The 22,927-nt window shown below is 38.1% G+C and overlaps 2 protein-coding genes and 1 long non-coding RNA gene across 3 annotated transcripts in view; 2 read left to right on the top strand and 1 right to left on the bottom strand.

Moving 5' to 3' along the window:
* The first annotated feature begins 5,381 nt into the window (after positions 1–5,381).
* LOC110453293 lies at positions 5,382–5,976 on the top strand. The gene is made up of 2 exons (XR_002463276.1): positions 5,382–5,438; positions 5,481–5,976. It is a non-coding gene; the product is annotated as an uncharacterized LOC110453293 (long non-coding RNA).
* Positions 5,977–6,448: 472 nt separating this feature from the next.
* Positions 6,449–8,587, top strand: LOC110453289 (putative uncharacterized protein DDB_G0290521). Its single transcript, XM_021502177.1, has 2 exons — positions 6,449–8,013; positions 8,185–8,587. Exons 1-2 carry the CDS (start codon positions 7,340–7,342, stop codon positions 8,234–8,236), a joined length of 726 nt encoding a protein of 241 aa, XP_021357852.1. The 5' UTR covers positions 6,449–7,339; the 3' UTR covers positions 8,237–8,587.
* A 151-nt stretch (positions 8,588–8,738) lies between these two features.
* LOC110453285 (syntaxin-binding protein 5-like) overlaps positions 8,739–22,927 on the bottom strand; it is a 139,498-nt gene continuing 125,309 nt past the window's right edge. Inside the window, exons 23-35 of the mRNA XM_021502172.1 lie at positions 22,201–22,320; positions 20,794–20,916; positions 19,475–19,549; positions 18,917–18,970; positions 18,387–18,443; positions 17,387–17,509; positions 16,434–16,565; positions 15,837–15,937; positions 15,205–15,295; positions 14,733–14,937; positions 14,352–14,476; positions 10,904–11,025; positions 8,739–10,667 (exon numbers count right to left, since the gene is read on the bottom strand). Of these exons, the coding sequence (XP_021357847.1) occupies positions 10,530–10,667; positions 10,904–11,025; positions 14,352–14,476; positions 14,733–14,937; positions 15,205–15,295; positions 15,837–15,937; positions 16,434–16,565; positions 17,387–17,509; positions 18,387–18,443; positions 18,917–18,970; positions 19,475–19,549; positions 20,794–20,916; positions 22,201–22,320 (1,466 nt within the window). The 3' untranslated portion in view covers positions 8,739–10,529. The remainder of the gene's footprint in view (positions 10,668–10,903; positions 11,026–14,351; positions 14,477–14,732; positions 14,938–15,204; positions 15,296–15,836; positions 15,938–16,433; positions 16,566–17,386; positions 17,510–18,386; positions 18,444–18,916; positions 18,971–19,474; positions 19,550–20,793; positions 20,917–22,200; positions 22,321–22,927) is intronic.

The following is a 22,927-nucleotide window of genomic DNA, read 5'->3' as shown; positions in this document are numbered from 1 at the left end:
GCCAGTAACTGTAACTGTGTGATGTCAGTTTATGGCCGTCCTGTGTAAAGCCAGTAACTGTAACTGTGTGATGTCAGTTTATGACTGTCCTGTGTAAAGCCAGTAACTGTGTGATGTCAGTGTATGACTGTCTTGTGTAAAGTCAGTAACTGTACCTGTGTGATGTCAGTTTATGACTGTCCTGTGTAAAGCCAGTAACTGTATCTGTGTGATGTCAGTATGTAACTTTAATTCAAAAAAAGAGGTTCAAGGGCCTAGAATCAGTCACCTTGCTATTTTGGGGGGCTGGTATTGAAACTCATAGTAGCTTGGGAGGAGAGCCCCAAATAGAGATGACGCTATAATCACAATTTGGTGAAACCTGTCACATTTTGAGATGAAATTGTTTTAAGTAAATCCATCCGTCTGACCCGACTCCTCTGCTCCCAGAAGGTTCAGTCTCATTATTTGTGGAACTTTAAATTCCATGGGGATAGGCTGTTCTTACAAAATTGGGTTGAAATCTGCTGAGTAGTTTGGGAAAATGTTATTTTTCTAAAGCAAATCAGTTTTCTGAACACCATGCCTCTGCCCTTGGGAGGGTCAGCCAGGGTCATGAACTAAGTCGCAGGTTGGTTGCAAAGTGCCAATTAGCTAGGACGATGATAACAAATAGGTAATTTGATTTCTTTTGACTTCAACACTAATGAAGGTGAAAAACACTGTGAAGCAGGTGAGCTTACAATGTCGCATATCAGGTTCATACAACAGGTTCAAACTAATCTCTTTGGTTGGTGTCTTATTTAGGTACTTCCTGAAGAGTTCATGTTACCATACTGGTCACAGAAGTTGATGTTGCTAAGTAATTCTTCCACCCTTCACAGGTGTGTCTCCTGTTTTAGCAGGGGAAGATCAGCTTGTCACCCCCTAGGGGGAGATAGCCTCGTGCCAATTAGCAAGTGTTCATTAAAATGCGTCATCAGTAATTGTGACGTCATCAAAAGTGAATGAAGATATGCATACCCCACATGTGTTTTTGTTTACAAACATGGCAGACTACGGTCAGTGGAGTTGTGACTGAAATTAATAAGATGGGAAAAAAATAATCATCCCCTACCTTGAGAGTGTAACAGAGAAATCTCCAACCCTCAGGGTGATATTTTTTGGTTGTCTAACCCTCAGCAGAGCCTAGGGTTAGACAACCAAAAAACATCACCCTGAGGGTTGGAGATTTCTCTGTCACACTCTATTCTATTAAAGTCCACAACCAATTACCCTCTGGGTGTTTTAAAGCACAACAATCTTTTGAAGCTGAGGGCAATATTGTGATACTGCTCTGTAGGAAATACACCTCAGAACACTGTTTTTTAAACCACAAACCTTGTAAGAAACAAAAAACACTTTTCGAAAAAAATTACAGGATTTGTTTTATTTTACGTTAGTAATCTACATAATTTACAATCTAGATTAACAGTGGTAAAAGTTATCACAATGATAATACATACCATACATACATTATGGTAATTAACAGTAGCCATGGGTACCTGACAAGGGGAAGTAAGCAGCCCTTCTCCATACGACAACCAAAATGATAGGTGGCAGCACAGATTGGTACACATATCATACCTTGTTCACTATAGTACCCACCTACAGTACCATCATCCTTTTATACAGCTAATAGGGTGAATATGGCTCAGAGTACAGACAGGCAAAAACATGGTTACCTTAACAGTAAGGCAACCATTTCATCTGTATCATGTGAACAGTTGCCTAAATACTGACAAGAAAACCATACCTTTTCCAACCCCACTCCAGTCCACTGTTAGACTGCAAATAGAAAACTACTAAACATTCACTCAAGTACCAGATCAGACTGCAACCTGATTGACAGTGAAATGATCAAAAAGTTACAAATCATTGTTGAAATGATTTTATTTTGTTGGAATGATATAATGATCCTGATGACAACAATGGCAAGAAGATGAAGATAGAAAAATGAAAATGATGACATCATGAGAGTTACAAACTATGATTCACGTCATGTTATCCCGGTTCACATTCAGTGTCTGGCTATAGGGACGCCCGTCACATGTAGCTTGTGACTATTCTAAGTAACCATGCATATGTGACTGGTCTTAGTACCTGTGTTACATGTGACTGTTCTTATTAACTGTGTCACATGTGACTGGTCTTAGTACCTGTGTTACATGTGACTGTTCTTATTAACTGTGTCACATGTGACTGTTCTTATTAACTGTGTTACATGTGACTGTTCTTATTAACTGTGTCACATGCGACTGTTCTTAGTACCTGTGCCACATGCGACTGTTCTTAGTACCTGTGTCACATGCGACTGTTCTTAGTTCCTGTGTCACATGCGACTGTTCTTAGTTCCTGTGTCACATGCGACTGTTCTTAGTTCCTGTGTCACATGCGACTGTTCTTAGTTCCTGTGTCACATGCGACTGTTCTTAGTTCCTGTGTCACATGCGACTGTTCTTAGTTCCTGTGTCACATGCGACTGTTCTTAGTTCCTGTGTCACATGCGACTGTTCTTAGTTCCTGTGTCACATGCGACTGTTCTTAGTTCCTGTGTCACATGCGACTGTTCTTAGTTCCTGTGTCACATGCGACTGTTCTTAGTTCCTGTGTCACATGCGACTGTTCTTAGTTCCTGTGTCACATGCGACTGTTCTTAGTTCCTGTGTCACATGCGACTGTTCTTAGTTCCTGTGTCACATGCGACTGTTCTTAGTTCCTGTGTCACATGCGACTGTTCTTAGTTCCTGTGTCACATGCGACTGTTCTTAGTACCTGTGTCACATGTGACTGTTCTTAGTTCCTGTGTCACATGCGACTGTTCTTAGTACCTGTGTCACATGCGACTGTTCTTAGTTCCTGTGTCACATGTGACTGTTCTTAGTTCCTGTGTCACATGCGACTGTTCTTAGTACCTGTGTCACATGTGACTGTTCTTAGTTCCTGTGTCACATGTGACTGTTCTTAGTTCCTGTGTCACATGCGACTGTTCTTAGTTCCTGTGTCACATGTGACTGTTCTTAGTTCCTGTGTCACATGTGACTGTTCTTAGTACCTGTTTCGCATGTGACTTGTCTCGGTACCTGTGTCACATGTGACTGGTCTTAGAACCTGTGTTACATGTGACTGGTCTTAGAACCTCTGTTACATGTGACTGGTCTTAGTACCTGTGTCACATGTAGCTTGATAAAATTCCAGCCATATTTATTTGACATGATCACTTCTTTATGATTGATCATTGTACCAGTGGCCACAAAATGGAAACGCCCAGGCCAGAAGTAAATTTAATATCATACACGTCCTATGACGTCACAGAGAGTATTTTATGAACATAGACCTCACAACCAAGTTGCCATGGCAAACAACATTTATCTTGAGACACACTTGGTAAACCATCTTTTGGATGTACACTTATTCTTAAATAATTGCATTTTTTCTGTTTATGAACTTTAAAACAGTATATGTAAGGTAATTTAAAAAATAGGCCCAGTAGAACTTTAATTTAAGTTTAAAATAGTTTTTCAAAATGGTGGCCGTGGTAGCCATATTGGATTTCTGATCGACCCAAAAAATAATAACACTTTGTCAGGACCATGAGTCTATCTTTCCTACCAAGTTTCAATTAAATCAGCCCGGTAAAACTTGACTTTAAGTTTGAAATAGTTTTTCAAAATGGCGACCAGCTTAAGTTGAAAATGTAAAATGTTAACGGACGATGGACGAAGACGGATAGCAATAGGTCACTTGAGCTAAAAGCTCAGGTGACCTAAAAAAACAGCCATGTTAATTCATTTCCCCAGAATTAAACAATAAAACTTGCAAGGACAGTAAGCATTGTCTGGGAAGAGTTCCACTGGCATAAATTTTATCTTGTTAGTATTTATAATTGGTCTATTCAACTACCAACATGACAGAAAAAATATAATTATTAAATGTAAAACATCTTTTTAAAAATGATGCTACAATACTATAAACTAGACTGTCAGGTAGGAGTGCTTATCAAATACCACAGTAACAGTGTTTACCCAAATCATCCAGTTTATACGCACTTGGAACAGAGCTCGCACATTTTATCGAAATTGAAATAGATAAATGCACAAAAAAACGCTGGACAATGAATCGTGAAGGACACATAAACTACAGCACTTTTGAACGGCTTACTATCCACATTGCCAGGGTTTAACTATGAGATCAGTGGGAACAAATATGGACTACTGAATAGGTGTGGACAGAGAAACGCACTTACACACATTCTCTTCATCGCCATGTAGTGACAGCAACTGGTGGACTGACACCACAGTAAATACTTTCCATCAGTAACTTACATACCTCTGTCTACCACTTCAGTAAATACCCAGTGTTAGGAACTTACATACGTCTGTCTACCACTTCAGTAAATACCTTCTGTCAGGAACTTACATACCTGTCTACCACTTCAGTAAATACCCAGTGTCAGGAACTTACATACCTGTCTACCACTTCAGTAAATACCCAGTGTCAGGAACTTACATATGTCTGTCTACCACTTCAGTAAATACCCAGTGTTAGGAACTTACATATGTCTGTCTACCACTTCAGTAAATACCCAGTGTTAGGAACTTACATACGTCTGTCTACCACTTCAGTAAATACCTTCTGTCAGGAACTTACATAACTGTCTACCACTTCAGTAAATACCCAGTATCAGGAACTTACATACCTGTCTACCACTTCAGTAAATACCAAGTGTCAGGAACTTACATACCTGTCTACCACTTCAGTAAATACCCAGTGTCAGGAACTTACATATGTCTGTCTACCACTTCAGTAAATACCCAGTGTTAGGAACTTACATATGTCTGTCTACCACTTCAGTAAATACCTTCTGTCAGGAACTTACATACCTGTCTACCACTTCAGTAAATACCCAGTATCAGGAACTTACATACCTGTCTACCACTTCAGTAAATACCAAGTGTCAGGAACTTACATACCTCTGTCTACCACTTCAGTAAATACCCAGTGTCAGGAACTAACATACCTGTCTACCACTTCAGTAAATTTAAATACCTTCTGTCAGTAACTAACATTCCTTCGTCTACCACTTCAGTAAATACCTCCCGTCAGTAAACCTACATACTTCTCTCTGCCTCCCTCAACTGTCATCCATGCAACTCAAAGATCACAGAAAAATAATAACAATTAAAAAAATGAAGCATTTAACAATGAATAATTTATGCAATAAGACAACAACATTAACAAAGAGCGTCTCAATCTTTCATCACTACTACAAATAGCTATAGAGTAATGTTAATATCATGCGAGGCCTATAATTAATAACACTTTAGTAGATACAACCTTTCAGAGATAGCAATTTGTTTATACCAGAATTAAAGCTAAGGCTATTCCACCTTATACCTGTGTTTTGTGTAAGGGTTAAGGTTACTATACAAGTTGTACCTGTGTTTTGTGTTGGGGTTAAGGTTACTATACAAGTTATACCTGTGTTTTGTGTTAGGGTTAAGGTTACTATATGAGTTATACCTGTGTTTTGTGTAAGGGTTAAGGTTACTATACAAGTTGTACCTGTGTTTTGTGTAAGGGTTAAGGTTACTATATAAGTTGTACCTGTGTTTTGTGTTGGGGTTAAGGTTACTATACGAGTTGTACCTGTGTTTTGTGTTAGGGTTAAGGTTACTATACGAGTTGTACCTGTGTTTTGTGTAAGGGTTAAGGTTACTATACGAGTTATACCTGTGTTTTGTGTTGGGGTTAAGGTTACTATACGAGTTGTACCTGTGTTTTGTGTTGGGGTTAAGGTTATATAATACCATACAAAATATAACTATGATTTGTGAAGTTATATCTCTTAAATGATATTTTATAACTGCTTACCATTGTTTTGGAATCATACCTATGTTATTACCTTATTACATATATGGTTATTATTGTTATTTTACAGGTTTCTTAAACACTTGTTGGAAAAAGAGAGGCAGGCAGGTCGGAGAAGCATATTCAGTTAATAAGGTTTTTGTGAACAATCTCATCTGAGTTTAAGCTGAAGTCTTGCTATAAGCATTCTTAACTTAATTGTCCACACCAAAACAAAACAAGCATCTTTTCATAAAGTTAGCTTCATTCAACTGAAAACCTCCTGAAATGTTTTTTTTAAAAATGATTTCAATAGTTTATGTTAAAAAAATAAAGAGAAAAAAAAATGCCAAAGTTTGAAGTGTGAATTTCTTCAGAATAAGGTTGACAGGAGAGTCCTTTTCACGAAAACATCATCTGCTCAGAATAAATAACAATGATAAACACAAAATGATCTGGCATTGTGATATAAAAAAATCTTTAAGGGCCATCACAGGGCTCTTATTTGTTTTTGTTATCTATATTTTCTAACATTTTTAATAAAAATTACATTATATACAATAGTGTACAAATTTGTTATACAGATTGTATTTACACAACTCTATTTACAAAGAAATGTTTTTATGTATTGATATATTTTTTTTTCTCTCTCAAAGTTTATACAACTAGTTTAAATAATCTAACATTTCACAGCAGCTTCCAAGCAATGTCAGTCATCTTATAATTGGTTAACCCACCCTTCCTTCCCACCACCAGCCTTTCTTTTCCCACCATCAACCCTCCTTTTCCACCATAAACAGTCATCTTGTTTGGCTAGAAAATTATTCTTTTCCACCATAATTAATTTTGATGTATTAATCCCAGTCAAAGGGGAGTAACTCTCCATCCTAATCCATTTTGTTAACTTTGATCAAGAAGCAGGTTAAAAGAAGGAAATACAAAGACTTTAAAAAATCAATTGTTAAAATGAACTGACATTGCCTTTTTTGTGACTAAAGATATAAATCATGCAAAAACAAAATCGCAAAAAATATATATTAAATGCAAATTGCTCTAACAACATTATTGCACATTTGTGTGAAAACCCCACTTTAAAATAGAATACAGTTATTGTAAACCAAAGGAGTAGAGATGAACACATTACCTTTAATTGGCTCCAATTTCTCCAACTCCCACAAAATAAATCCAAAGCCCTTGGCATCACATAATAAACATATAGAAATTGGAATGCTCAAAACATTCTGTAATTTTAAAATACCTACATGCAATTTATAGAACTTCCCATAGATTTATTTGACATTAAGGCTTTCATACAAAGTTAAGCCTGATAACTGAATATAGCCGGAAAACTCTGATATCTAAATCCATTTTATCTCACACAGGGTGTAATGGCAAGAAAAAGACAATAACAGAAATAATTTCATGTGTTATACTAGTGTAAATAAAGTATAGTCTAAAGACTTATACCTGAATGATAAAAAGTAAGGATTTGGCACAGCAACAACAAACTTCAGACCAATCAGAGCTCCACTACCAAACGTCCTACATCAGAACAGACCAATCAGAGCTCCCCTACCAAACTTCCTACATCAGAACAGACCATTCAGAGCTCCCCTACCAAACTTCCTACATCAGAACAGACCAATCAGAGCTGCTCCACTACCAAACTTCCTACATCAGAACAGACCAATCAGAGCTCCCCTACCAAACTTTCTACATCAGAACAGACCAATCACAGCTCCCCTACCAAACTTTCTACATCAGAACAAACCAATCAGAGTCTACCAAACTTCCTACATCAGAACTGACCAATCAGAGCTCCACTACCAAACTTCCTACATCAGAACTGACCAATCAGAGCTGCTCCCCTACCAAACTTCCTACATCAGAACAGACCAATCAGAGCTGCTCCCCTACCAAACTTCCTACATCAGAACCGACCAAACAGAGCTGCTCCCCTACCAAACTTCCTACATCAGAACTGACCAATCAGAGGTCCCCTACCAAACTTCCTACATCAGAACCGACCAATCAGAGCTCCCCTACCAAACTTCCTACAACAGAACTGACCAATCAGAGGTCCCCTACCAATCTTCCTACATCAGAACCGACCAAACAGAGCTGCTCCCCTACCAAACTTCCTACATCAGAACAGACCAATCAGAGCTGCTCCCCTTCCAAACTTTCTACATCAGAACAGACCATTCAGAGCTCCCCTACCAAACTTCCTACATCAGAACCGACCAATCAGAGCTCCGCTACCAAACTTCCTACATCAGAACAGACCATTCAGAGCTCCCCTACCAAACTTCCTACATCAGAACAGACCAATCAGAGCTCCCCTACCAATCAATCTAAACACAACTGATTCCACCAATCAGACAGCTCTCACTGTTTAAACTTTTACTCATTCAGATATAAATTGCATGCTGGAAAATTGCTGTAGCTGTCTTGTGTTAAGTTTCTTCTTAAATAGTATAATAGTGTTTGATTTTTAAAAATATATTGCATGTTTAAATTATGATTGAGAGAAGGAAAAAACAATCGTTCTTTCTGAGCATAACTGAAATAGGTTTGGTAGATAATGGATCAGAACACTTGTGATAGTTAGGTTATGACAGTATACAGGTCCTAGAACATGTACACTTGTGATAGTTAGGTTATGACAGTATACAGGTCCTAGAACATGTACCACTAACAGGAGCTTTATCATGTGTAACACAACAAACCTTTATAGAACTTGTCTATTCCTTTTCCCTTAATATATATATATAAATTAGGAATATAACAATTAATTTGGTATAAACAAGCAGAAAATAGAAAGTGAGATAATTGCATGTTCTCCTGGTAATTCTTTTTCTTTTGTTAAGTTATTTCCAGTCAAGAAAATGGTTAAGATTTCTGTTGAATTGCACTATGGAATGAATACTTGATGTAAAAAATAACAACCTTCTTGCATTTCTTTCACATAAGCAGGTAATTAAACAGAAGGAATAATGTGTGGATAATGCCACTTTTGGGCAAAAAATAAACTTTGAAATAAATACAGCTTTCTTTCATCACAATAATAATATTCAACAAAATTAAAATCTTTTGACATAAACTAAGGCTCAACAATTTAAAGATATATATTTGGTCCCTTCAACAACTATATAAAACTATCACATGCCTGCTCTGTAGGCTTCAACAGGTCCCAACAACCCTACATGTAGCTCCAGGTCCTGACAAAACTAAAATAATTCCATAAACTTAGATCTATGTCCTGACAGAATTAAAATAATCCTGACAACTTAGCTCTTGGTTCCGACAGAATTAAAATAACCCTGACATCTTAGCTCAGTTTCTGACAGAATTAAAATAATCCTGACACTTTCGCTCCAGGTCTTGACAGAATTGAAATAATATTAAAACCCTCTATTGGCTAAAAATATAGCACTATAATAAGCTTAATGCTTTGCCCTGTCATTCTTGAGTACAGTTATGTCCACCTCATGGGGACGTCCACGACACCTCGCGCAGGAAATAATTCCTGTCTCCCAACTCACACTCGATGTCCCTGTCATACCATCATAAATAAGTGGGACTTTCTGATCAAGGTATTGTTACTTTGTATAGCATTACTCCACAGTAACGGTATCCTGAACCTTCTTATCACGGTTAAATCCCATAACTACTCTATACAGCAGTATGTGGGTCAGTTCCTGCTTCATTTAAAATTTCATTGGTAATGGTATGAATTCATCCATCTAACCTTTCAAGAAGGTTACAGTTAAATCATGTTCATCCTTGGCGATGATGAAGGTCACCTTCATCTTTGGGCGGTCACTTAATCCAGTGTTGTTGGACATCCTCCTTCATTAACCTTATCAAACTTGTCTAATTACCTTGCCTTAAAATCTGTTAAACTTGGTAATTTCTATCTTGGAGGCATTTGTCATCTCAAACATCACCTGTTCAATCCAGACTTCTGATTCTAAAATATCATTATTCCAGTACAATTAAGAAACATTGCCCTTATCTTGATGGTAAACACTTAAAAGGAATTGGCCTCTCTATGGAGACAAAAATCTAGCCTTTGTATGAAGCCAGCCTCTGTATGGAGACAGAAATCTAGCCTTTGTATGAAGCCAGCCTCTCCTTGCAGACTAGAGTCTCTATGGAAATAGGAGTCTAGCCTTTGTTTGGAGCCAGCCACTGTAAGGAAAATGGGAGATTATCTTTAGTATGGAGCCAGCCTCTCTATGGAACTTAAATCTTTACGGAAACAAGAAAGAATAAGCTTTGCCTTTGTACAGAGCCAGCCTCTTTACGATTTAGTCTATCTTTGGAGACTGGGATGAACATAACTGTTCTCTGGAGCGCCCTTTAGAATCAGCTTGAGCCGTACGAGAAAGCATGCATTACCCAATCATCTTACATATACCAAGTTATGCCCCTATATCAAATCCGAATTTATTCCTTGATAACATGGAACACTTAAAATCTAGTTAAGATCAATAAGAGTTGATATGCAGCAGTCTGGATTGAACATCTGATGATTTACTCGTCCAAAGAGTGTTCCCAACTTGAACCAATAGATACGGCAGCATTTGGCTGACAATAGCGAGATCTGTTTCCAGTGAGTTGTCTCCCCTTCAGGTGAGGGAGTTGGTGAGACAGTGCTAGAATTGGTACCACTTTTTGTCTTTATATTTTAACATGAGTTGATGCGAGGCAGTTGCAAAGCTGTCTGCTTGCATTGTCATCTGTTCTGTCCGATCACCAAGATCTGACAACTTCTCACCGCGTTCAATGAAGGCCTGAAAAAAAAGGATACCAAAATTATGATTGCAAGTAGAGAATGATACTTACATACTGAAACAATGTGCGGCACAACAAGATTTGTTCCAGCCTGAATCATTCAAAAGTAGCCAAGTAAGATTATATATTCTTGTGTTTGATATACATACAGTAGACATTTGTCTGTTCATTGTATCATTGTGTTAACACTTAAATAAGTTTGTGTTTTTGTTGTTGTTTGTCCTACAAGACTGACCTTGTGTGCCCGCCCGACTTCTCCTGTGGCACTTATGGCTTGTGTTTGTAGATGCTGCATGCCCCCAGTCCCTGGTAACCGTGTCGCCAGTCCCCGTGGACCCTTCCCACTCATCTCTCCAACTACAGCATACAAACCAGTGTTACCTTTCTCATGAAATCTTGATACACTCATAAAAAACAACATTAATTGCTGCTCCAGAAAACCATGCAACCATTTTAGACAAGAAAAAGAAAAAGAGTACCGCGGGGCGGAACAATATACGCCCAACGAATCCCATATAGTGTTATATACTTTCTTACATTGAAATAAGATCTGCATCATTCAAAGTGTGGTTAGCTGACATGCTATAACAAGAGGCCCAGAGGGCCTGTATCGCTCACCTGGATACCAAAGCAATCATGGCAAAATATTCTCCGAATGAGATCAAGGGAATATGCCAGACCCCAAGGCCAATCCTTGTAGCATATCTGTATTAGATTTTTCATGCCCAGCAATTTTATGTATGGTTATGGGGTGGGGATCTCAACTGTTTCCAAGCTTTGACTCAGAAACTAGGTCCCTAGGGTTGTGGCCAGACCCCAGGATCAATTCTAATATCGTGACTGCATTTGTCTCTTTTTGCCCAGCATTTGTATATATAGTTTTGGGGTGGGGATCTCAACCNAAGGGAATATGCCAGACCCCAAGGCCAATCCTTGTAGCATATCTGTATTAGATTTTTCATGCCCAGCAATTTTATGTATGGTTATGGGGTGGAGATCTCAACTGTTTCCAAGCTTTGACTCAGAAACCAGGTCCCTAGGGTTGTGGCCAGACCCTAGGATCAATTCTAATATCGTGACTGCATTTGTCTCTTTTTGCCCAGCATTTGTATACATAGTTTTGGGGTGGGGATCTCAACCGTTTAAAAGTTATGACCCAGGGGTTAAGTCTGCAAGGGTGGGGCAGACCCTATAGCCATCCTGTAAGCAAATGTGCATTCTTCTCTTTATACTCAGCAATTGTATACCATGGTTATATGGTGGGGGTCTCAATCACTTCCAAGTAATACACTTTTTTTGGCCCCACCCCTTAGCCGGGGGGTCAGCCCTACCATTTTTACAATTTTGAATCCCTGCCTCCCATGAATGCTTCCAACCAAATATGATCAATATCCATGGCATAATTCTACAGAAGAAGTCGTTTATAGCAATATAGCTAAATTGCCCCCGCCCTAAGCCCCCTGGGGGCTCAGCTCCATCATTTGTACAATTTTGAATCCCTAACACCTAGGGATGCTTCCAGTCAAATATGGTTGATATTGACTTCTTAGTTCCAGAGAAGAAGTCGCTTAAAGCAATATAGCCAACTTGACTCCTTTTGGCCCCCACCCCTCAGCTCCCTTGGGGGTCAGCCCAACCATTTGTACAATTTTGAATTCCCACCACCTAGGGATGCTTCCAGTCAAATATGGTTTATATCCATCTCTCAGTTCCAGAGAAGAAGTCGCTTAAAGCAGTATAGCCAAATTGTCCCCTTTTTGCCCCGCCCCTCAGCCCCCTGGGGGGTCAGCCCCATCATTTGTACAATTTTGAATCCCCACCACCTAGTGATGCTTCCAGTCAAATATGGTTGATATCCACTTCTTAGTTCCAGAGAAGAAGTCGCTTAAAGCAATTTTGCCAAATTGACCCCTATTTGCCCCATCCCTCAGCCACCTGGTTGAATTCCAATCAGTGGTTAGGAATAAGAAGTTGTTTAGAGAAATTGGTCGACGGACGACACGGTATGGCAAAGGTGAGTCCTTCGGACCAGGTGAGCTAAAAATGTAGGAGAAAATCTCCGGATAAAAAACTCAAATACTGAAATGAACAAAGGACAATTACTTTTGAAGAAATTGTTGAATCAAAATTCTTTTATGGGAGACACAACTTTATATCATGATTATAATGTATAATGTAATTCTTTTCAAGGAAACACAACAAAATATCATGATTATTTAGCCTGCTAAGTTTCAAAGAGATCCGTTGAAAAATGTAGGAGGAGATTGCCGGACAAAAAACAAATACTGAAATGAACAAAGGGCAATTACTTTTGGAAAAATTGTCAAATCAAAATTCTTTTAAGGGAGACACAACTTCATATCATGATTATAATGTATACCAAGTTTCAAAGAGATCGGTCGAAAAATGTAGGAGGAGATTGCAGGACAAACAAAAGTTTACGCCGTATGGACAACGCCATACTATAATACTCCCGTCAAATTTGACGGGTGTATAAAAACACTACAAAAACCTGTATGAGTTACATGTATATATTTTGGATACAGTATTTAACATTATAAGCTAAAAATCAACATTACTGAGCACTTATAAGCTCATTGGTCAAAAGAAAATAAATAGGATCTTCACTTTGTTTTACAGAACAAGATTAACGCGTAATTATGTCTTGCCGTTACCCACTTTGTGTTTTCACACACAATTTATGCTAATAGCAGTTTAAAATAAATTCTGTCAGAGAGGAGAATCTTCATAACCATGTGGTAAGCTGCGAATACAGGTTTTACCACTGGATTTAATGAGTAATTAAGACAGCATTTTCTCGAAAAAAAATAAAGCAGTACCGGTACATATCACATGCATTGGTAAATATGTGCAATGAAATGTTTCTGAAACTAAATATGTTTAATTACTGTAAATACTGAAGGTGTGTATAAAAATCAAACTAAATCTGACTATTACTAAATATATTATGTCCAATTCTAAAAAATCACCCAAAATTCTAAGTTTTCTGCCCAAGAAATCGAGCCAAGCATTTCAAATCTCTGTTCCTCGCAATGAGTTGTACACCGCATTACCTACTGAGCTAAAAACAATTTTTTTACATTAGCTGGCCAAAAACACAAAAATTCCCTTCACAAATTGATATGGTCATTTGAGCAAGAAACCTGTATTACATATTGAAGTACTGTGTATACTGAAGGTTTGTATAAAACTGGAAGTAAATCTGACAATTATTAAAGAAGTTATGTCCAATTCTCAAAATCACCCAAAATTTTATGTGTTCTGCCCCAAAAAGTTGTTTGTGGTCATCTCAGCAAACATGCCATATTATATGTTGAATTACTGTGTATACTGAAGGTATGTATAAAATTGGAAGCAAATCTGACAATTATTTTAAGAAGTTATGTCCAATTCTCAAAATCACCCAAAATTCTTTGTTTTTGGTCCAAAATATGTAAAAAATATATATCAAACAACGAAAAACAAATCCCCACTTTGACTTCATAGTATGCAAGGTTCAACACCATAATGCCATTATTAACTGATTAAGAAGCATATAACGAGAACTGAACGCTGAGCTAAACGCAATGTTAGACGCCGTCGTCGCCGGAAAAGCAACACCTTAGTCTTGCTGTCGCTCCACCGTCGCAGCGAGACAATAAACTGAAGATCTTTTCACTTACATAGTTCCTCTCTGTCCAGTGTTGATGTCCCTCCCCCAAACAGACTTTTTAAAAATCCCTGTTTTGGAGCTTCAGGCGTCTCACAAGGTAAAAACAAATCAGCCATCATTTCATTCAGGTTATCACTGCAAAACAAGAGCATAAACACTGCTTAGAAATAATTCCCATCAAAATGACAAAATGATGTGACAGTTATTGGTACTCAGGTCTGTAGACTACTCAAGATACTTTGTATGCCATATTCTGTGGAGTGGTTCATGCAGTCTGCAGATCAAACAGCATGCTATTGCCAAACTCTCTGCATACATTTATTTCATCTGTTTAATCATTTTTGTGAGTAAATATCAGCAGAGAAGATGATCCCTGACATTACCATCCTACCTTATATCAGCAGAAAAGGAGATTTTCTGTATCTCTGTTGGTGAGCACAGGTAACAAGCATGGCCGTTACTACTGAAGCCAAACGTTCTGGCAATCCGGAGATCGGTAAGTGGCAGGAAATCCATGTCAAGTAGAGGCTTAAGGCTGGGTAGACTGAACACTGTTATATGACCATTGGCTATATAACATGCTAAACATACACTATCTGAAAACAAGACAAGAACTCACTGAGTATTTTCAAGCAGAAATCAACTTTACTTTTAAAGAAAGAAGAAAGACAAAATTTCTTATCCATCCTGATAGTTATTATGAGCATGGTAAACTCACACACCACAGTATATCTTGCACGAAATAAATTCCAATCTTTACTCAATGACATACTAGAAACAGAATATATAGATGTTCTTTGCACTTAGTGACTTTTGATATGATAATTATAAGAATCAGTTTTGTGTTGGAGGAACATACTCACCACGTAATGAGACCACATCTGCCCTTACCACAAAGGAGGCATCTGTAATTCGTGTCTTATATGGACAGGTTTGAGAAGGCAGGGACACTACCTGTAAACACCAACAGTTCATGTATAAGGTGTACTGGTTTACATGTACACTACTGATGTTTGCTGATAATGCTTAAATGTATACTTATCACTTAGTTTTGAGTTAAAGAACATTGGTGGTAATAGGGCCTGTCACTACTTACACACCAGGACTGAAATGCTGTTGAAGACTGTGAACCTGCTGGCTATCAGGCTGGTCCAGCTCATTATAGTCAGGTGAATATGTACTTGTCATGTAGCCAGGTGGCAATTAGTTTATCATATAGCAGAGTATGAAATGACTCATTCTATTGCCCAAGCAGAAAATGATGTATCATAAAATCTTGTAAGACATTGACTGATCAAATTATGACTTTAAAAGAACAACATTTGGATCTGAGGGAGCACAAATTCTTACATTTACAACAAAACTGTTTTTACATTTTTACATTTCTACAAAATTCCTACTGCTGTAAAATGAACCTGTATCGAACGTGCTCTTTTAATTTGCTGCTACCATTTGTAGGATTAATTACGCTGAACCTGAATGTCATGATACCTACCCTTGCTTGTTTTTCTGAGCAGATTATGGCGTATTGTTTATCACTGATTTCTGTTGACGGGGATGGAGAAATTCTTGGCTTTGGAGTGGTAGGTGTCGTATCTGATGAAAGAGCAAAACAACTTTGAGCAACTTTGATGATTAGTACTTCTAACATATAAGGTAATTTCTTAAATGTAGGTAAAGTATACAAGGAAACTATAAACTCAAAAGCTGGGGAACAAGGAATCAAAACAAGAAAGCATCATGTTGCCAATGTCTCCAACTGCATGTTGATATGGAAAGCTGGCAATCTAAATGTCACTCTGAGTGACACGATTTTGGTGCATGAACTTCTGCTTCCATAAGATGTACTTGTATACTTAGATTGATGAGACTTGAACAACAGGCAGTCAACTATATACACTTAAACTGCAACTGCAAAGCAAAAACATTTCTAACTGTGGACAGATGACATTATCCCCACTCGGCGTTGTGGTTGGGACAGTAAGAATTTACTCTGAAAAGATCGGTTTTCCTGCTATAGCAGTGGATGCTGTACTGTATCTATTTTAATATACAAGGTACATGTTTATCGTATACATCAGTCTGGACTTACTTCTATCTCGTTTTTCTTTCTCTTTGCTTTCCTTCTTCTCCTGCCACTGTTCATACTGTGTGGGGATCAAAGTACCCGTACAGTCCAGGAAAGACATGGTTAATACTGAACCCTTCAGTCGAATTAACGTACCTGTACAGGGAAAAGACATGGTTAACACTGAACCCTTCAGTCGAATTAACGTACCTGCACAGGTAAAAGACATGGTTAACCCTGAACCCTTCAGTCGAATTACCATACCTGTACAGGTAAAAGACATGGTTAACCCTGAACCCTTCAGTCGAATTAACGTACCTGTACAGGTAAAAGACATGGTTACCACTAAACCCTTCAGTCGAGTTAACGTACCTATACAGGGAAAGGACATTGTTAACACTGAACCCTTCAGTCGAATTAACATACCTGTACAGGTAAAAGACATGGTTAACACTGAACCCTTCAGTCAAATTAACGTACCTGTACAGGTAAAAGACATGGTTAACACTGAACCCTTCAGTCAAATAAGCATACCTGTACAGGTAAAAGCAAGACAGGTTTAATATTGAACAATAACAATAAGCAACTAGCTCTATGGATGATATATAAATAACAAGTGACCTTGTCATTGACATTAAGATCATGATTTTTTTATTTTACAGACTTCTTTTTATGTGTAACTCAGGTTGTGTTCCTCTCTGTTCCCCTTGTGGAGGTATATTTAGTCTGTTTACTGTTGGGTTGTGTTGACTGTAGGTTAGACTTACCACTGGGGGACACTATGACAGGTTGTGTTCCTCTCTGGTCCCCTTGTGGAGGTATATTTAGTCTGTTTACTGTTGGGTTGTGTTGACTGTAGGTTAGACTTACCACTGGGGGACACTATGACAGGTTGTGTTCCTCTCTGGTCCCCTTGTAGAGATATATATTTAGTCTGTTAAGTGTTTGGTTGTGTTAGGACTGTAGGTTAGACTTACCACTGGGGGACACTATGAGAGGTTGTGTTCCTCGCTGGTCCCCTTGTAGAGGTAGATTTAACACTATCACTATAACTGATCCTAAACTGGTTCCTACCCATAGACATGGACTTGTAAAATTATCTGTAACAAAAGAAGTATATTTAGTCTGTTAAGTGTTTGTTTGTGTTGACTGTAGGTTAGACTTGCCACTGGGGGACACTATGACAGGGTGTGTTCCTCTCTGGTCCCCTTGAGTCTGTTAAGTGTTTGGTTGTGTGGACAGTAGGTTAGACTTACCACTGGGGGTCACTATGACAGGTTGTGTTCCTCTCTAGTCCCCTTGTAGAGGTATATTTAGTCTGTTGAGTGTTTGGTTGTGTTGACTGTAGGTTAGAATTACCACTGGGGGACACTATGACAAGTTGTGATCCTCTCTGGTCCCCTTGTAGAGAGATATATTTAGTCTGTTATCTGTTGGGTTGGGTTAGGACTGTAGGTTAGGCTTACCACTGGGGGACACTATGAGAGGTTGTGTTCCTCGCTGGTCCCCTTGTAGAGAAATATATTTAGTCTGTTAACTGTTGGGCTGGGTTAGGACTGTAGGTTAGACTTACCACTCGTACCTATACAGGGAAAGGACATTGTTAACACTGAACCCTTCAGTCGAATTAACGTACCTGTACAGGTAAAAGACATGGTTAACACTGAAGCCTTCAGTCGAATTAACGTACCTGTACAGGTAAAAGACATGGTTAACACTGAACCCTTCAGTCAAGTAAGCATACCTGTACAGGTAAAAGCAAGACAGGTTTAATATTGAACAATAACGATAAGCAACAAGCTCTTTGGATGATATATAAATAACAAGTGACCTTGTCATTGACATTAAGATCATGATTTTTTTATTTTACAGACTTCTTTTTATGTGTAACTCAGGTTGTGTTCCTCTCTGTTCCCCTTGTGGAGGTATATTTAGTCTGTTTACTGTTGGGTTGTGTTGGCTGTAGGTTAGACTTACCACTGGGACAGGTAAAAGACATGGTTAACACTGAAGCCTTCAGTCGAATTAACGTACCTGTACAGGTAAAAGACATGGTTAACACTGAACCCTTCAGTCAAATAAGCATACCTGTAGAGGTAAAAGCAAGACAGGTTTAATATTGAACAATAACGATAAGCAACAAGCTCTTTGGATGATATATAAATAACAAGTGACCTTGTCATTGACATTAAGATCATGATTTTTTTATTTTACAGACTTCTTTTTATGTGTAACTCAGGTTGTGTTCCTCTCTGTTCCCCTTGTGGAGGTATATTTAGTCTGTTTACTGTTGGGTTGTGTTGGCTGTAGGTTAGACTTACCACTGGGGGGCACTATGACAGGTTGTGTTCCTCTCTGGGCCCCTTGTAGAGATATATATTTAGACTGTTTCCTGTTGGGTGGGGTTAGGTCTGTAGGTTAGACTTACCACTGGGGGGCACTATGACAGGTTGTGTTCCTCGGAAAGGACATTGTTAACACTGAACCCTTCAGTCGAATTAACGTACCTGTACAGGTAAAAGACATGGTTAACACTGAAGCCTTCAGTCGAATTAACGTACCTGTACAGGTAAAAGACATGGTTAACACTGAACACTTCAGTCAAATAAGCATACCTGTAGAGGTAAAAGCAAGACAGGTTTAATATTGAACAATAACGATAAGCAACAAGCTCTTTGGATGATATATAAATAACAAGTGACCTTGTCATTGACATTAAGATCATGATTTTTTTATTTTACAGACTTCTTTTTATGTGTAACTCAGGTTGTGTTCCTCTCTGTTCCCCTTGTGGAGGTATATTTAGTCTGTTTACTGTTGGGTTGTGTTGGCTGTAGGTTAGACTTACCACTGGGGGGCACTATGACAGGTTGTGTTCCTCGCTGGGCCCCTTGTAGAGATATATATTTAGTCTGGTAAGTGTTTGGTTGTGTTAGGACTGTAGGTTAGACATACCACTGGGGGACACTATGACAAGTTGTGATCCTCTCTGGTCCCCTTGTAGAGGTATATATTTAGTCTGTTAACTGTTTGGTTGGGTTAGGACTGTAGGTTAGCCTTTCCACTGGGGGACACTATGACAGGTGGTGTTCCTCTCTGGTCCCCTTGTAACACTGAACCCTTCAGTCGAATTAACGTACCTGTACAGGTAAAAGACATGGTTAACACTGAAGCCTTCAGTCGAATTAACGTACCTGTACAGGTAAAAGACATGGTTAACACTGAAGCCTTCAGTCGAATTAACGTACCTGTACAGGTAAAAGACATGGTTAACACTGAACCCTTCAGTCGAATTAACATACCTGTACAGGTAAAAGACATGGTTAACACTGAAGCCTTCAGTCGAATTAACGTACCTGTACAGGTAAAAGACATGGTTAACACTGAAGCCTTCAGTCGAATTAACGTACCTGTACAGGTAAAAGACATGGTTAACACTGAAGCCTTCAGTCGAATTAACGTACCTGTACAGGTAAAAGACATGGTTAACACTGAACACTTCAGTCAAATAAGCATACCTGTAGAGGTAAAAGCAAGACAGGTTTAATATTGAACAATAACGATAAGCAACAAGCTCTTTGGATGATATATAAATAACAAGTGACCTTGTCATTGACATTAAGATCATGATTTTTTTATTTTACAGACTTCTTTTTATGTGTAACTCAGGTTGTGTTCCTCTCTGTTCCCCTTGTGGAGGTATATTTAGTCTGTTTACTGTTGGGTTGTGTTGGCTGTAGGTTAGACTTACCACTGGGGGACTCTATGACAGGTTGTGTTCCTCTCTGGCCCCCTTGTAGAGATATATATTTAGACTGTTTCCTGTTGGGTGGGGTTAGGTCTGTAGGTTAGACTTACCACTGGGGGTCACTATGACAGGTTGTGTTCCTCTCTGGCCCCCTTGTAGAGATATATATTTAGTATGTTAAGTGTTTGGTTGTGTTAGGACTGTAGGTTAGACTTACCACTGGTGGACACTATGACAGGTTGTGTTCCTCTCTAGTCCCCTTGTAGAGGTATATTTAGTCTGTTAAGTTTTTGGTTGTGTTGACAGTAGGTTAGACTTACCACTGGGGGACTCTATGACAGGTTGTGTTCCTCTCTGGCCCCCTTGTAGAGATATATATTTAGACTGTTTCCTGTTGGGTGGGGTTAGGTCTGTAGGTTAGACTTACCACTGGGGGACTCTATGACAGGTTGTGTTCCTCTCTAGTCCCCTTGTAGAGGTATATTTAGTCTGTTGAGTGTTTGGTTGTGTTGACTGTAGGTTAGACTAACCACTGGGGACACTATGACAGGGTGGGGTCCTCTCTGGTCCCCTTGTAGAGATATATATATAGACTGTTAACTGTGGGGTGGGGTTTGGACTGTAGGTTAGACTTACCACTGGTGGACACTATGACAGGTTGTGTTCCTCGCTGGTCCCCTTGTAGAGGTAGATTTAACACTATCACTATAACTGATCCTAAACTGGTTCCTACCCATAGACATGGACTTGTAAAATTATCTGTAACAAAAGATATGTTCAGCATTTCATTCCACATAAACTAAGAAATACCCTATGAAATAGCAATACAATTCACAACATTATATTTTAGGAGTATTAATTACTTTGCTTACAAAGTTGAATCTGATCCTGGATGTTATCCTGTTCATTTCCAAAATTTTAACAAAGTAAGCTATAGTTTTTCAATGATAAATACTGTTTTTAGAAAATGTATTGGTCTTTTTGAAAGATGTTTATGCCCTGATCCTAACGATGAAGTTTTGTAACTTCAAGATAAGATTTAATAAATAACAAGAGATCCTGGCTCCCACCATTGTATCATCTTAATAAGTTCCATATCAGTTTCTTCTTTTATTTTATCTGTTTGATTGAGTCATGTCAAGCGTAAATGCACCTTGAGGTACCTTTGATATAAAATTTATACTGCTGTGTATGAAAGCCAACCTTTAAAGTGAGTTTTTCATTTCACATACACTAGTACAGTACTTAATGTGAAAGTAATAGAACCGATCATTGCAATATGAGAAAGATCTGTTAAGTTCTTCCTGTGGCCATTTTGTTTTCATGATCAGTCTCAAAATAAACATGCACAACTAGCTATAGGGATCAAGGGGAACCTAGATATAAAATTATTAAAGTCAAAGATTGGTTTATCTGATGAATCTCATAAGTAAACATACACAACAACAGACCAAGGGAAACCTACATGTCGAATTTGAGAAAGATCTCTCCAGTACTTATTGAGAAATAGCAATAACGAACCTTCACTGTCAAAATCCAAGATGGCTGCCTGCCGGCCATTTTGTTTATCTGTTCAGTCTCAAAAGTAAACATGCACATTTAGATGAATGGGAACCTACAAATAATATTCGAGAAAGATCTCTTTCTTGTACTTCCTGAGAAATAGCGATAACAAACAATCAGTCAAAATCTGATCAGTACTTCCTGAGAAATAGCGATAACAAACAATCAGTCAAAATCTGATCAGTCTCTTAAGTAAATATGCACAACTAGGGACCAAGGGAAACCTACATATAAAATTTGAGAAAGATTCCTCTGGTACTTCCTGAGAAATAGCGATTACAAGAAGTGTTAGAGGACAGACAACGGACGGACGGGCGCAGGGTGATTTGAAAAAGTGAATTAAGAACACATAAAGTATACTAAGTAATAAGGCGTATTTCTAGTCAGATTTGATACAGTATTGTACTTGTCTAATTCAAAACTAGATATCACCTTAAGTTATATTATATATAGACAACACACGAACAAAATGAAACAGACCTGTTTTGCGAGCATAAGAATCTGCAAACACTAATGACTGGATAGCCTCCCTTGAAACGTTCTCTAAACTTGACATGCTAGAACTCCGAGACCTTGAAAAGGATGCCCCGTCAGATTTATCTGAAATTCAAATCAGCAAAACAATAAGAGAAAACGTACATACAAAATTCACAAACACCAGTTTGCATTTAAAAATTTGCAGCAGGAAGGCTTTCACTCTTTGTTCATTGTTGTTCTGGAATTATTCTATTTTTATTATTTGTTAACTTGATCTTGATAATGACCAGTGATATTACATAATATTTATTAATCATTCTTTGAATAAAATATTTCAAACAATTAGCAATTAAGCAATGTTTTATAATTCCACAAACAAATATTAGTTATCATAATGCACACATATCAACAGAGATCTGAGGTTTAAAACCAAGAACAAACCTTGGTGATCTGTCACCTACTAATGTGGCTCCACATGGACAGAGAAAATTTCAATTGTGCAAAATGCAGGACATGTAGAAAAGTTAAAATGGACTAAGCTGGATTTGGTAAATAGGACAAAATCAATAAGTCAAAAAAAGTACCATTGTATGTTGTATATGCATTGCTGGGCAACATTGAGGGAGGCATAGGTCAAATTATGTCAAATTATTGCTGCACATCATTTACAAATAAATCACTATAAATACTCATTCTCAGTGTTTTTATTTATTAATTTAATTTTTTTTCT

Source organism: Mizuhopecten yessoensis, unplaced genomic scaffold (assembly GCF_002113885.1).
Source record: "Mizuhopecten yessoensis strain PY_sf001 unplaced genomic scaffold, ASM211388v2 scaffold7251, whole genome shotgun sequence".
Lineage (NCBI taxonomy): Eukaryota > Metazoa > Mollusca > Bivalvia > Pectinida > Pectinidae > Mizuhopecten > Mizuhopecten yessoensis.
The sequence above is the reverse complement of the archived record's forward strand: the minus strand, read 5'-3'. Positions and strand labels throughout refer to the sequence as shown.